This window comes from Cololabis saira, chromosome 3 (assembly GCF_033807715.1).
Source record: "Cololabis saira isolate AMF1-May2022 chromosome 3, fColSai1.1, whole genome shotgun sequence".
Lineage (NCBI taxonomy): Eukaryota > Metazoa > Chordata > Actinopteri > Beloniformes > Belonidae > Cololabis > Cololabis saira.
Window position 1 is genome coordinate 23,084,136 of NC_084589.1, and position 15,953 is coordinate 23,100,088.

General features: G+C 38.1%; 2 protein-coding genes across 7 annotated transcripts in view; one reads left to right on the forward strand and one right to left on the reverse strand.

Moving 5' to 3' along the window:
- Positions 1-1,157: 1,157 nt before the first annotated feature.
- Positions 1,158-13,239, forward strand: rxrbb (retinoid x receptor, beta b). 3 transcript variants are annotated; one of them, XM_061716636.1, is made up of 11 exons: positions 1,158-1,345; positions 4,111-4,304; positions 4,575-4,725; positions 4,885-5,064; positions 8,134-8,294; positions 8,428-8,557; positions 10,284-10,410; positions 11,158-11,199; positions 11,308-11,399; positions 11,486-11,591; positions 11,690-13,239. In XM_061716636.1, exons 2-11 carry the CDS (start codon positions 4,164-4,166, stop codon positions 11,835-11,837), a joined length of 1,278 nt encoding a protein of 425 aa, XP_061572620.1. In that variant the 5' UTR covers positions 1,158-1,345; positions 4,111-4,163; the 3' UTR covers positions 11,838-13,239. The 3 variants fall into 3 exon arrangements, with proteins under 3 accessions (XP_061572620.1, XP_061572622.1, XP_061572621.1); XM_061716638.1 differs by having other exon boundaries at positions 8,137-8,294; XM_061716637.1 differs by having other exon boundaries at positions 1,158-1,336.
- Positions 13,240-13,376: 137 nt separating this feature from the next.
- The window catches only part of fhod3b (formin homology 2 domain containing 3b), a 108,355-nt gene continuing 105,778 nt past the window's right edge, over positions 13,377-15,953 (reverse strand). For all 4 annotated transcript variants that reach the window (XM_061716642.1, XM_061716641.1, XM_061716640.1 and 1 more), the window contains one exon: positions 13,377-15,849. In XM_061716642.1, the coding sequence (XP_061572626.1) occupies positions 15,767-15,849 (83 nt within the window). In that variant the 3' untranslated portion in view covers positions 13,377-15,766. The remainder of the gene's footprint in view (positions 15,850-15,953) is intronic.

A 15,953-nucleotide genomic window follows, 5' to 3' on the forward strand; every position in this document is an offset into this window, starting at 1 on the left:
CGAAGTACAAATACTTCGTTACCTTACTTAAGTAGAAATTTTGGTTATCTATACTTCACTGTAGTATTTATTTTTCAGACAACTTTTTACTTTTACTCCTTACATTTTCACGCAATTATATGTACTTTTTACTCCTTACTCCTTACATTTTAAAAACAGCCTTGTTACTCTATTTCATTTCGGCCTTTAAAAAAAACTATCCAGTTAAATTGCTCCATCCGGATAGAGTGAATTTGCACATATATGGTTCTTTGCTATAATTGCATTATACTAAGACACATTCATTTTCAATGGCTTTTTTTTTATTTGAGATTTGCACAAATGTTTTGTTATTTGCACAACTGTCAACCTCAGTGGAAAAGTCTGCCTGTTACTGTCTACATTGTATTAATTGCAGTGTATTTTAATTTAATTGTTATGCAGGAAAGGGATATTTGTTTTATTTTATTCAAGAAGCATTTTTATTCTATATATGCAGGCAGTTTATTTTTATTTCATTTGTTTTATACATTTTGATATTGTGCAGGCCTCTGTTAATAAAGGTACCTGTGTGACATTTGGCACGAGGCTTTCTATTAAAACTGACTTTTTTTTTGAGGGTTTGCCTCAGAAAGAAATGAAGCTAACAGAGATGCTAACAGAGATGCTATGCTATAATGCTTTGGGGGAAACAGCAATTATGGCACAGTAAAAATATCGATATATATCGAGTATCGCCATTCAGCTAGAAAATATCGAGATATGACTTTTGGTCCATATCGCCCAGCCCTAAGTTGATACTTCAACTTCTACAGGAGTATTTTTTAAACTCTAGTATCTATACTTCTACCTGAGTAATGAATGTGAATACTTTTGACACCTCTGTGTATTACTGTTATATTTATTTAATTTGGCAGGTGTTATGTATGTCTGCATTAACCAATTATATTGGAGTAATAACAATGAATAGTACTCTGAATGTAGTTTGAGCTGGTATGTGAGATTCATGCCAATGTGCCACTGGATGATTCAGCCAGGTGTCATATGACAGCGCGGCTCCCGTGAAGGCTGATTTATGCTCCCGCGTTACACCGACGCAGAGCCTACGCCGTAGGGTACGCGTACCTTGCGCGTCGCCGCGTACCCTAGTTACGCATAGACTCTGCGTCGATTTAACGCGGGACCATAATTCCAGCCTCCACATCCTGGCTGCGAGGATGGCGGCTCGGAGCCATCATGGCCTGTAAACAACAGCATCAAACTCACGGAAACGGGATCTGATCGCTGGCCCGGTGTGCGGCATTTGGTCTGGGGTAGAGCGGAGAAAACCAAAGTGCTTTTCAACGATGCGTCGAAGGTGTGTCTGGTACGTACTCCCCCGCGGAGCTGAAGAGTTTCCCTGAGTTCTCTCGCTAGCATCGCTGCTAGCGCCGTGCTAACGCGGCCGGAGCAGAAACACCACTCCAGCGAATTAGGCTTGTTTTAGCCAGCTATTCGATACACATTTTAAAAACCAGACGCGGTATGTTTACAATATTTTTTTTACCCAGCATTAGGAAGCGTTTTAAGAGTGATTAGACAGCGCTAAGTGCTGGTGCTGTGGCCGTGCTGGTTAGCAGCAGCTAACGCTCTTAATGCTGTATATTCAGCACAAGGAGTGCTTTAATGTGAACATTATCGATAATGCTCCCTTAACTTCATAGCAGCAGTGCTTTGTCAACTTAAGACGGGTTTCTGTGTTGGTGTAATGTTGCTTGTAGTAAACGTGAAGCATCGTCGCGATTATTACTAACAAACATGGGATTTTGTTGTTTTTTTTACGTGCATTTATGCAGTTAAAAAAAAAAAGCCAGGGCCTCGCAGACACGATCTCAATGGGATTTGGGGATTTTCTTTTTTTGCACTGCAAAAACTCAATCTGAACAAGAATATTTGTCTTATTTATAGTTAAACTGTCTCATTTTTAGTAAAAAAAAAAATCTCGTTACACTTGAAACAAGACTCATCACTGGGGGAAAAAAAACAAAAAAACCCCAACAATTTTCACCTGTTTCACTTAAAATAAGATTTTTTTGCTTGTAATGAGAAGACAAATCTTGTCCCACTGGCAGATTTTTCTACTTATTTCAAGTGAAAATGTACTTGAAACAGGTGAAAATTGTCAAATAAGTAATTTTTCCGGTAATGACTCTTGTTTTAAGTGTAATGAGACTTGTTGACTAAAAATGAGACATTTTAACTGGAAATAAGACAAATATTCCTGGTAAGATTTTGATTTTTTGCAGTGTATACCTGCAAGATACTGTGAGGCCAAACAACTGGGCTTCAGACCATTACAAGATGATTTGGCATCATATAACTCGATAGCTATAATTTAAGGATATAATAGTCAAGTCGGTTAGTTGGCTGGTTAAGATAATTGTTGAAAGGACGAACGTGAACAAAGTGTACTGATAGTAGGTCCAATCATTACCAAGCCTAGTGACGCACTGCAAAAAATCAAAATCTTACCAGGAATATTTGTCTTATTTCTAGTTAAAAAGTCTTATTTTTAGTCAAACAATCTCATTACACTTAAAACAAGAGTCATTACCAGAAAAAATAATTTGTTATTTGACAATTTTCACCTGTTTCAAGTCAATTTTTACTTGAAATAAGTATTTTTTTTCATGTAATGAGAAGATAAATCTTGTCCCACTGGCAGATTTTTCTACTTATTTCAAGTAAAAATTCACTTGAAACAGGTGAAAATTGTTGTTTTTTTCCAGTGATGAGTCTTGTTTTAAGTGTGATGAGATCTTTTTTTTTTTTTTTTACTAAAAATTAGACATTTTAACTAGAAATAAGACGAATATTCTTGTTAAGATTTTGAGTTTTTGCAGGTTTAGGGCCACAACACTTACTTTCATTTTGAGTAAATTGTAAAAAGTCTTGTTAACAAGAAAAAAAAACAGAACAAAATAAAAAAAACAATGTTCACCAGGTCCACGTCTAGACTTTATTGTAAATTTTGGCATGTTTAAACTCAACTTGAACCCTGTCAGAACAGGTCACCTTTTGATGAATGTTTCAAGCATGATCCATAATGGCATCCTGTTTTCATCTCGCAGATTGATGCTGTATATTCAGCATAAGGAGTACATTAATGTGAACCTTATCGATAATTGTCCCTTAACTTCAATAGCATCAATCCTTTTTCAACTTAAGACAGGTTTCTGTGTTGGTGTAATGTTGCTTGCAGCAAACGTGAAGCATCGTCGCGATTATTACTAACAAACATGAGATTTTGTTGTTTTTTTTACGTGCATTTATGCAGTTAAAAAAAAAAAAGCCAGGGCCTCGCAGACACGATCTCAATGGGATTTGGGGATTTTCTTTTTTCGCACTGCAAAAATTCAAAATTTTAACAAGGATATTTGTCTTATTTCTAGTCAAAATGTCAAATTTTTAGTCAAAAGAGAAGAAAAATCTGCCAGTGGAACAATATTTTTTTTGCTTGTAATGAGAAGATATATCTTGTCCCACTGGCAGATTTTTCTACTTATTTCAAGTGAAAATTTACTTGAAACAGTTAAACTGTCAAATAACAAGTTATTTTTCTGGTAATTACTCTTGTTTTAAGTGTAATGAGATTTTTTTTGACTAAAAATGAGACATTTTAACTAGAAATAAGACAAATATTCCTGGTAAGGTTTTGAGTTTTTGCGGTGTGTTACTAGGCTTGGTAATGATTGGACCTACTATCAGTACATTTTGTTCACGTTCGTCCTTTCAACAATTATCTTAACCAGCCAACTAACCGAATTGGCTATTATATCCTTAATTTATAGCTATCGAGTTATATGATGCCAAATCATCTTGTAATGGTCTGAAGCCCAGTTGTTTGGCCTCACAGTATCTTGCAGGTTTAGGGCCACAACACCTCATTTTGAGTAAATTGTAAAAAGTCTTGTTAACAAGGAAAAAAAACAGAACAAAATAAAAAAAACAATGTTCACCAGGTCCACGTCTATACTTTATTGTAAATTTTGACATGTTTAAACTCAACTTGAACCCTGTCAGAACAGGTCACCTTCTGGTGAATGTTTCAAGCATGGTCCATAATGGCATCCTGTTGTTTTCATCTGGCAGATTGATATCCTTCAGACGGGACATCGTTCTTCTTAGTGGGTACCTTACAAGCCATGTCCTCACAGCAGCCCAACAGCTCAGCTTCCAACAGCCCTACCAGCATCTTGGGTTCTCCATTTTCAGTCATCAGCCCCTCTCTTAACTCGCCAGGGATCTCTCCCTCTTTGGGATTTGGACCCATCAGCAGCAGTCAGGTAAAGAAATGGTAGTTGTGAGTATGTACTGACTTAGTGGTGTAAGGTACATTTCCTCTTGCTGAAGGATATTAGTTTATTTACACAGAGATGATGCATACTGGTACAGAAAGCTGCTTTTCCTTTCAATATTTGCATTGTTTTTTTTATTTATAGAGGATAATGCAGATTAAATGCTACTTGTATTCAAATGTCAGTACTTTGTCAAGCTAAGAAAAATCTGTCGGCATACATTTTTCCTTGTCCTTATTGGTTGTACGCTCTATCCAGATCTCTTCTTCAGGACCAATATCAGGGATGCATTCAGTCAGCAGCTCAGAAGATATCAAGCCTCCATTTGGCCTGAGGTCCATGTCACACAGCCCGGGAATAATGACATCTCAGAAACGACTGTGTGTGATCTGTGGAGACCGCTCCTCTGGTGAGTGGACTATGTCAAAGAAGTATGATCAGACTGTATCCTCAACTTTATGGATCTCATTCATTGATGATAATAAAAACACATATTTTTGCCAGACTATTCCCTTCAATTCAGTGTTGTTTAATCATCTGTTGCTTCATTTATTCATGTAATTTCCAGGAAAACATTACGGAGTGTACAGCTGTGAGGGTTGCAAAGGTTTTTTTAAGCGAACTGTGCGCAAAGACCTAAGCTACACCTGCAGGGACAACAAAGAGTGCCTGGTCGACAAACGCCAGCGCAATCGCTGCCAGTACTGCCGCTACCAGAAGTGCCTGGCCATGGGTATGAAGAGGGAAGGTATGCAAAGAGAAGTATTAAACAAAAGCTATGCTCATATGGAGATCCTGCCCGCCTTTTAAAGGTGCATAAATAAGGATTAGTCATGTAGAGTAGATAAACAAAGATGTGTATGTCATGGAAATCTTTGATACTGCATTTGAACGCTACTTGGACAGTGAGCCTGTTGTCCTGGGCGTGCACATTGGAAGACAGGGCTGTACGCTTACTTTTTTGAATGGTAGCACTGGTGCTAGCAAGTTAAAAATTTTAGTAGCACAAATAAAAATTTACTAGCACACCCGGGTGGACAGTTAGTAGGGGTGTAACGATACACTAATCTCACGATACGATACACGATATTGAGGTCACGATAACGATACGATATTATAGCAGTATTTTTTTAACAACCTTGAATGAGGAACATATGACTGGAAAAAATGGTCTTTTATTTGAAAGACACAAAATACAAAACAATGCTGTGCGTTTGCCCTATTGTTACAGTTTGTAATGCTTTATAACTGTTTAAGTTCTAAAGAGAAAGCCAGGCCAACCATTTTCCACAAACTGAACTAAAAGTAAATGTCAGGTTTGCATTATGCATCTTCAGTTTCATACAAGTAAAAATATTTAGCCACAAACTGAATAGTTTCTCTCATGTATGATTTGACTTTTTTATTTTCCAGAAATTTAACTACTAAAATTAAATAAATAAATAAAAGTAAATGAATACATACAATTTTACATCATAAAAAAGATTGATTTATGCTCACCTTATAAGTGTAAGAGGAGATTTATTTTTGTTAAGGTTATTTTGGTAATTCAGGGTTCATTATTTTATAAATATATATTTTATATTCTGATGTAAATCAGGGACTATAATGACACTAGTCAGTTTATCTGTAGTGATTAGTCTGTTTTAGATTGGGCGGAGTGATACAGCACTAGCTGCTGTGTTGATGTTCTAAAATCCTACGCTGTTGAGGGACATTAAAGTACACTGGAACTCAGCAGAAGTTGTCCTCTGTTTATCCTACTCACGACCCGAAAAAGGTTTAATTTAATAAGGTAAGGCTTAACTCTACACCAGACTTAAAAGTTCAGAGCTCAAAACCCCGCTAGAGTCCCGTGATAGGGACCGCAAAAAGGTACTACTTTCTTCTGAGCGGAGTAAGATTTTGGTCCGCGGGTCGAGGCGCGGTCGTCACGCGCGGTCGGATCATGGATGTATTAATAGTATTAATAGCCTTTCCACACGGCGCCCCGGCCGTATGGTCGCGAAAATACGGTATTTATATATGACATGTCAGAATAGGTAATTTTTTTGACGACACCCCGGTTGAGAAAGGCTGATGTAGGTCAAGAGACATTCATATTGATTTTCACACTTTTTTTAACATGACCCCAGTGCAACTCACTCGCACAAATGCGAGTGGATACATATTTCTCTTCGCACCGGATGATTTTTATTCGCAAATGCGATGAAAACTGTCGCACTGTACAGCCCTGGAAGATATTTATATGTTAATTTGTGTTCTGGACTGGAGGAATTTGAGGATTACTGTGCTGGACTGCTCTGTGATGACGGGCTGCTTTGACAACCAGCTGTAGCTCTTTGCTGAGTGTCTGTAAATGCAGGGGAAATCTAGGGGATTTGGTCAACACTGGCACAGCAGAAAGTTAAAATGGCTCAGGTTTGAGAAGAACTCGGCTGAAGCATTTTAGAGCTCAGTGTAAACTGCATGTCTGTCCACCCCTGCAAATAGATGGAAGCTGCTTTAAATTGGCTTATATTTGATCACCTTCCCGTAGCTGCAGTTTTGTCCTAATTACTTTTTACAGTGACTCTGTATTTTTTGAAAATCACTAAAAAACACATTTTTATGAGCTGATAAAGAGCTTCTGTTCCTTGCATCATGTAAAGATCACTCTTCTATTGAGTTGGTAATTTCAAGGCTTTTATGCATAAACAAACAAACTAAACTAATCTCTGGGCTCCTCAGTAACAGAAGTCTAAAAGTCTCCAAATGTGTTTGGCAACAGTATAACCAGAGGAACACTTTTTATCGTGAGTTGAGACAGGAGGGTCTGATGTAACATGTTAGTGTTGGAAGTTGCGCCTGCCGGGAGGGGATAACAGATGAAGTTGTTTGCTGAAATTGATTTGTGCATCCACATTGCGCAATGTAGTTTATCATGTACTATGTCCACTGTCCGAATTATTTCACTAGAACATTAACAATTTCATATAAAAACTGTTTACAATCTACAGAGGAAAGATTGTGACAGCGAAATGTAAACAGGAGCCACTTGTAATAGTGTGTTATCATTGCTGACTTTCCGGTAATTCAGTGGAGGTAATTCAGTGGCTCTTGCCTGTAACTGACACAGATCTGCAAAATGATTTGATGTGGATTTACTGCAGTGTTTCTCACTGCTTGACCCACTATCTACTGATGACAATTTAACTTATAAACACTGGAAAACGTATAAAAAATCTCTGTAGAATCAGGCCTGCACTTCTAAGGTCAAGTTTTCACAGATGACGATATTACAAAGAAACACCTGGGTATAGTCTCTAGGACATAAAAAAATATTTCATGCAAAGGACATGGTTGATGTAAATATTTCAGATTTTTAATTTTTCCTTTGGTTCTTGCTGCAAGGCGGTTAGCTGGATAATCTCCGCCTGTAGTCTGACAAGGAACATGGACATAGAAAACATCTAGAAAATGACAGTACTGGAGCATATGTGAGAGCTTTGTCCTCCTGATTTACTCCTGACTTAAACAGACTCTTGGGTCGGGTTCTTCTGATGACTCAACTCATTGGCTTTTAGAGAAAAACTAAATTTGACCACATTCATGCAGAAATTTACAAAGGCTTCACTTTTACTCATTACCAAACATTGTAAAACAAATCTTACCATTTTTATCTTAGCAGTTGTAGCATTTTTGTCATGACAAGACAGGTTTTGAAGTTGACATTCTTGGTAAAGCAGCAGTTCTTTTTAAATACAAACAATCATTTTACTAGGTAGGACTCATAAACCAATTTTCTTCCACCCTGCATGGATGGTATTTAATGCAGCAGTCCAGGAGGAGCGCCAGAGGAACCGAGAGCGTGAGGGAGAGCTGGATTTTGGTGTTGGGGTGAATGACGAGATGCCTGTGGAGAAGATCTTGGAGGCAGAGACGGCTGTGGAGCAGAAGACTGAGCTTCACTCTGATGGAGGCTCCGGGGGAAACTCGGTGAGTGATTGGATCATTGCTGCGGATATATACACCGTGGTTGCTATGTGTAAATGTACAAAAAATTACTAGTAGCCTTTATGTTGGATTATCAGTTATAAGGAATTCATGATGATGTGGTTTCTGGTTTTAGCCCCATGATGCTGTTTCCAACATGTGTCAGACTGCAGACAAACAGTTGTTTGCTTTGGTGGAGTGGGCAAAGAGGATCCCTCATTTCTCTGAACTGCCCCTTGACGACCAGGTCATCCTTCTGCGTGCAGGTATGAACCAGCACCTGCAGACAAACGATCAGTGTGTGGAAGCCAATACATTGAACATCGGATTTATAGAAAGCTAGGATCAGTATTGCTAGAGGAATGCTGAAAATTGGACTGTTTCAAAATAAGATTCTGAATAAGCAAAAAGATCACTTCCCAGGTGTATGTATAGTGCTATCTCATACATTGACGTATCTAATGAACTAAAATGTTAAAAGTAGAACACACTCTAGGAAAAGGGGGAGCATTTTTGAAAATGTTATAGACACGGTTTATGTTGTAAAAAATATGGACAGCTGAATTGGAAGGATGTGTTTTAAACTTAATGGTGTACTCTAATCTTGGGTTCAAAATGGTGTACTGATGACTTTTACAAAACTGTGTTGTTGCTACTGACAACACTGGACATGAAGGTCAAAGGGAACCATTAAACTGATGCAATAGTAGGAGAGTGACCTGCTGTGCAAACCTGTGGGGAAAATAAACACAGACACTGAGATTTAAAAAAAAAAAAAAAAAAACGAATCAGCGCATCTACATGGAAAGAAACAGTTGAGACGATACTCAAAATAATGGCGCTTTTGCATTAGTACCGCCTTAACTCGGTTCTACCTGCCACAGCCCCGTCTTGCGCTTTTGCACTAGGGCTGAGGCGGGCAGAGCCGCTCTAAGCCGATACTCTTTCTGTAACCATTTCAGTGAGGTTCTATCTCAGGGCTGAGCAGGGACTATTTCTGACGTCACCACCCTCCACGCCTCTGATTGGTCGAGGGGCGGGGCCGTCAAACGTTTGAATCAGGAAGCGGGAGTCAGCGCGAGAGCGACCCGCGGCTCGCGGCGATTTTATTATAAAGCGCAAAACGTCTGTTTGGTGATCCAACTCTGAGGTGCAGATGTTCATAAACCTGGTGGCTGACGAGAGAATTAAAAAAGGGATGTAGACGGGCTGTTTTACTCTCAGCCGCTCGCGGCTCCAGCTGATTTCTCATCAGTGCCGACATGAACAAAGCGGTTGCGCAATCGAGTACGTCACAGCAGCTTCACCCCAACCTGCCCACTTCTCCCCTGGCTGTGGAAAAACACACGGGGACAAACGGGAAGAGCCGCGACGAACCGCGCGGAGCCGAGCCGGGCTGGGCTAAGGCGGTACTAATGCAAAAGCGCCATAAGAAACTATCCCGAAAACAGTGACCTTAATAAGAATAAGATATGTGATGTAAATAATCCAACTGTGTGAAGTGTTCTGATTATAGAGTGTAATGTCCAAATTTGTCTTCACTTTTTGACAATAAATGGCCTATACAGATGGCAGATATGAAATGAAAGTGTTTACTGGTGTCTGCGAGCGTCTTTTGGCACATCAAGCACTAAAATTAAGTGGGTACAATGTTTTCATAATGCTGATAAACTTATAGATGGTGTAGCGTAAATTCAGGAGGGAAAAAGAGATGTAAGATGTGTGTCATTAATTGAGCTATGCCCTTAAAGATGTACAAGTGGAATATGAATTGAATATTCATAAAGAGACTCCTGTAAATAACTTTTTTGTAATACAGTCTGGATAAGCGGAAGTTGATGGATGGAGTCTTTTTTAGAATAAGGTCAGTAACTGGAGAACTGGTGTCTATGTAGATATAGTCAACATTTTTCTGGGACTGTTTTCTACCTTAGGGAGGGAGTTTTAATGCTATCATTACATGCAAGTGTGTAATGATACTTAATCTTTCAGGGTGGAATGAGCTTTTGATTGCATCGTTCTCCCATCGATCCATTCCTCTGAAGGATGGAGTTCTTCTGACGTCTGAGCTGCAGCGCGACAGTTTACACACTGCTGGAGTCGGAGCCATTTTTGACAGGTACATCTACGGAGACAAAAGGTCTCTAGCACAGTTGTCAGAGACTGCAACTTGAATTGTGTAACATTTTATACATGTGTTGTAGGGCTGGGCGATATATCGAGATTTTAATATATATCGATATATTTTCAAACGCGATATGGTACGAGACAATATCGTTTATATCGATTTTAAAAAAAAAAAAAAAAAAAAAAAAAAAAATTTTTTTTTTTTTTTTTTTTGATATAGCTTATTTTGTGACAAATTGACTTGAATGTTTTATTTGAGATTTGCACAAATGTTTTGTTATTTGCACAACTGTCAACCTCAGTGGAAAAGTCTGCCTGTTACTGTCTACATTGTATTAATTGCACAGTGTATTTTAATTTAATTGTTATGCAGGAAAGGGATATTTGTTTTATTTCATTCAAGAAGCATTTTTATTCTATATATGCAGGCTGTTTATTTTTATTTCATTTTGTTTTATACATTTTGATATTGTGCAGACCTCTGTTAACAAAGGTACCTGTGTGACATTTGGCACGAGGTTTTGTATTAAAACTGACTGTTTTTTTAAGGGTTTGCCTCAGAAAAAAATGAAGCTAACAGAGATGCTATGCTATAATTCTTTGGGGGAAACCCCAATTATGGCACAGAAAAAATATCGATATATATCGAGTATCGCCATTTAGCTAGAAAATATCGAGATATGACTTTTGGTCCATATCGCCCAGCCCTAATGTGTTGTGTCTAATATGATTATCACAGAGAGAGTGTGCAGAGTGCAGAAGTTGGTGCCATATTTGACAGGTAATTGTATTTATTTATTAATTAATTAATTTTTTCAAATCAATAACCCTGGTGTTTATTTCACGTATATCTATTTTGTTTCTTACACTGAAACAATTTATGATTTAGGGTTCTGACTGAGCTCGTCAATAAAATGAGAGATATGCAAATGGACAAAACAGAACTGGGCTGCCTCCGCGCTATCGTCCTGTTCAACCCAGGTACTTGGCTAAAAGCAGAGAAAAATAAAAGTGTAGTGCTCATGATCGGGAATAACGTCTTTTTCTTCTTCCTGTTTTTCTGCCAGATGCCAAAGGTCTCTCTAACACAAGTGAGGTTGAGCTCCTTCGAGAAAAGGTCTATGCATCATTGGAATCTTACTGTAAACAGAAGTATCCAGAGCAGCAAGGAAGGTACGGCTGCTCATCTCTTACTGGATTGGCATGTTTTTTCTCTGTTGCGTTATTTTTTTCTTGTCCAACAAGACTATCCTTTTATCTTTACGCTATAGGTTTGCTAAACTCCTCCTCCGACTGCCAGCACTGCGATCCATCGGCTTGAAGTGCTTGGAGCACCTGTTTTTCTTCAAGCTGATCGGTGACACACCCATTGACACTTTCCTCATGGAAATGCTTGAAGCCCCCCATCAGTTGTCTTAGATAGGAAACCTGTAAACTCGTACTGTGGTTTAGATAGCTGGAGTCTGAGAAGTGGGCGTGGGACTGGCGTGGCACTTTAAGTTCTTTTAAAATTTGTCATATTTGTCTCACTGCTGTCTGCGTTACACTTTAGTGCAGCACAGATTTGCTTTTTAGACCAAACCCAAGGCTTGGCATGATCTACAAGCTGGTGCTATGTGTTGTCATAACTTTGAGTATGGTAAAACATTGATATTTTTTTGAAAAAAAAATGTAAAAATGTATGCATCTCTCTCACAACAGCTATAATTTGGGTATCCCTTTTTTATATAAGCTTTTTAAACACCTAAACATGAAGATTTTGTCGTCTCTCCAACTAAGCTTTTTGCCTAACATCTTTTTCTCAAATTTGAACAGAAGGCAACCCAAATTATGAGCATACATTAAGAATACTCTTTTTTTTCTTTTTTAAATGCATTTTAATGAAAGCCAGACCCTGACACAGAAGAGAGGTTGAAATTGTCCAGCCCGATTCATCTGTGTTTATATATAAACAGTGTTTATATATGTGTTTACTTCTTCACACAAAAAATTCTAATCACTTTTGTGGTTAATGATTTGACTGTACTGCACTCTTGCGATAGACTATTTCTAAAATATACTTTGAGCGAACACCTGACCTCTAAATGGCAAGGTGTGTCTTTTGGTGCTATTTCAAGTATAATTTGACATTATTAGTGCGGTTGTACTTCAAACCTAAGAAAATATGCAAAAGTAAAAATTCATTTGTTAATATGCTTAAAATGTAGCAATATAAAATGTAAACTGCATTCAGGGTTTTACAAGGTAAATTGTGACCAGCGGAAAGGGAATGCTCCCATTTTGTAATTTATCTACTCGTTTCTAAGGTACTGTGCAAAAGTAATTGTTCAGGGAAAATGTAGTTTGAAAACTTTCAATTCTGATTAGGAAATACAAATTGTATTATATTAAATTTGTGCCCTTGTTTTTATCTTTTTTTTTTTTTTTTTTTTTAAGCGACTATAAAAGCAAAATGTGTCTTGGGTTGCACTGGATTTGCTGAGACTCTTTTGGTGCACTTTTTTATCAGTTTTCTTTCCCCAAATTTCTTCTTTTTTTTTTTTTGTAGCTAGCTATCTTGCGCATCATTATGTTTCTGCAGTTTATTAAAAGTAAGCCCTAATCACGTAAATCCATAACAGATGTGGATACAGTTATTTAAAAAAAGAAAAACAAAAAAAAAAAGACCAAATGAGATCTGTGATGGCCACATGAAAACACCAGACGAGCAGCGCTGTTAAACTTGCCATCAACCTTTTTATGGTCTTGAATGTCAAGTGACTTGAAGCATGGGTTGTGTGGACTAAAAAAACAACAAAAAAATAAAGATGCTTAAGTATTGGTTTGCCTTGTCTTTTGTGAAGGTATCACACCTGGTACGGGTTTTTCTTCTTGAGACTAAAAGGTCACTCTTTGGCAAACCAGCACAACTGAAAGATGACTTTTTAAAAGAAAGTAAAAAAAAAAAACAAGTTCCAATAAGTCTTTTATTGTAGCTGTTACATAATTTTGCTGTGGGCATAGATGCAGTAGAAGCCTTAGTCGTATAGCACGTGTCCAGGTGATGATATGGCACAGGCAGCAACATGTAATCGGCTAAAGTTAAATTAAAAGAAAATGTTGAGTGCAACAAAACCAAAGGCTTCTAAGGGAAGTACCTGGTAAATTTTATCACTCCATGTTCCACTGCATTTGTTTCCTTTACAGTATGAAGTAAAAAGATTGAACAAAGTGCATGTAAACGTTACACAACTGAGAATCAAAGTGAACCTCCCTTTACGTCAAGCAGAAGTGACACTTTTAAACCATGCATGGCTTAGTTTTCTTAAATTATATCTAAAATAATACTGCTTTTTGTCTATAATACACTTCTCATCGCATGGAGCACAAAAGAAAAAAGGAAAACAAAGACAATTGTTATGTTCATCATTGTACAGCATTCCCGCATTGCTTCAAACGTTCAGAAATCAGTAAAGATGGGGTACCTTCACTTCTGCTAAGTGGGATGCTACACGTGAAGATTAAGGTGCTGAATCGTTCCAGTAAATTCTGAAGGAATGGAGTGCTGGTGTGATTTTTAACATAACCTATTTCATGTTGTGTTAATTTACTTGTCTCAACAGCTACGTATCAATCACAGTGACGCTTTGCAAATAGATGGAGTTCCTGTATAAACTGCAAACCACATTCAAACTGAATATATGCATATCAGATATTAAGTGAAGGCAATTTTAAACCGATCAATAGCACAATGTGCACAGTATTTTCTAAAAAAAAACTGATCTATGAATGCAGATGTAGATTTAATGTGCATTTATTCTAGTACTAATCATGATTCCTGAAGTTTGCTTTCATAGGCATGAAATGAAAAAACACCCTACATGTCCTGCAAGTGACAAAATGAGACTCCAGTGATACAAGCTGCACAGCAAATTAATTTGGCCAATTTTTTTTTTTTTTTTAAATCAAACAACTTTAAGTGTAGTATTGCATACACTTATTTTACAGTAAGGCTAAAGGATGCAGCTAATGTGCACAGCCAACCCCGAAGTTGTCATAAATAATTAAAAGGTTATTTCCATTCATCCTTGACGTAACATGGAAAAAAAAAAGAGAAAACTTTGCTGAGACTAATTGGAAAAACAGACAATAAATCACAGCTCATGAATGATCTACTACACTGAAATATAACCCTCTCATCCTCTCGCAGAGCGTACACTTTCAGTAACAGTTTCTGATTACATGTCCCTGAAAACATCAATAAATAACTGTCTGCAAGGCACTCTGAAATGTGCAGCTCATAGTTTCTAAAAAATAAAACTCTGTAAAGATTGCTCGCCTGTACCGCTGCGCCTGTTTCTGGCTTTTCAGTCTATAATTGGGAGAAAAAAAAGAGATCGGTTGTCTGAATTTGTCCATGCTAAAACTATTAAAGTGATGTCTACAACAAGTGGCATCCGTCAAATCCACAGTAACAATGTCTTCCTCAAAGCTTTTGAGAAGAAAAAAAAAAAAATCAGCAATTTAAAATGACTTCTTAACAGTGAAGTTCTGCATGTCCGCCTTGAATTAACAACTCTGATTATTAAAAAGTGTGCTACTGTTGAGTTGCTGGTTAACTGTTGAGTATATGTTCAGATTCAGATGTCAGAGTGGTTCATCAGTGTCAAGGATCTCACATTCTATTGATACCCAACGTTTACATCCAGTGCAATTGTTCCTTTTTTTTTTTTTTGAGCACCTTTCTTGAGCTAAATGAAACACAAAACTACCACAGTAGTATATAACAGAACAACCCTCTGCACAAAGCCATCTATTTAATAGATAAAATGTCTTTCAGCTCAGTTTGCCCCTGAAGCTGCAGGGCTGGTGCTGAACCCCTGCAAACAGTCATTTGAGGGTCCAGTGTCTGCGCCACACGGTTACCTCTCTGGATCCAGTCAAGGCCACGGAGATTGAAGCACGTGCACTGGCAACTCAGCCAAACACCAACGAACAAAAAAACAAACTTGTGGGTGCTCGTACCCAAAAACCATGTTTGAAGGGCAATCGTTTTAAAGCCTTGCAAATTAAGATCATTTGTGTTCATCTGGGAAAAAAAGCCAAGCACAGTGGTCTGAATGGACTCGTCTTTATGATCGTCCAACGTTTGACGATTAACATCTTGTTCAGTCTTTCATCCTCTTGCTTCGGGAAGCATTTGTCTCAAGCTTACAGTTTATGAACCAAAAACATTGAAGATGAGGTCAACTCATCAAAGCAGTAGGTGCTGGGTGGGGGGGGGGGGGGGTCGTGCCAAGCCAGAGTGAGCTGGATCGGATAAGTGGAGGGGTGTGGGGGGTTGCAGTGATGCGGCCTACAGATCCACTTCACACCTGCATCTCTGAACTGCTGGACAAGCCAAGAGCGTTCGCCTCCTCTGTTGTCAAACCGTTCTTCAACGTCCTCCTCACTGTGCAGTCAAGACGGAACAACCAAAGGGAAGGAGACAGATTGTGATACACTTTCCAACTTGCACCATTCTGATGTGTATGATATATAAATGAGGAAATGGAG

Excerpts from the sequence above, each read along its gene's own strand:
- rxrbb (XM_061716636.1), top strand. The coding sequence starts at position 4,164 with ATGTCCTCACAGCAGCCCAACAGCTCAGCTTCCAACAGCCCTACCAGC. Across the intron at positions 4,305-4,574 it reads GACCCATCAGCAGCAGTCAG|ATCTCTTCTTCAGGACCAAT; the intron begins GTAAAGAAATGG and ends CGCTCTATCCAG. Across the intron at positions 11,400-11,485 it reads TATCGTCCTGTTCAACCCAG|ATGCCAAAGGTCTCTCTAAC; the intron begins GTACTTGGCTAA and ends TTTTTCTGCCAG.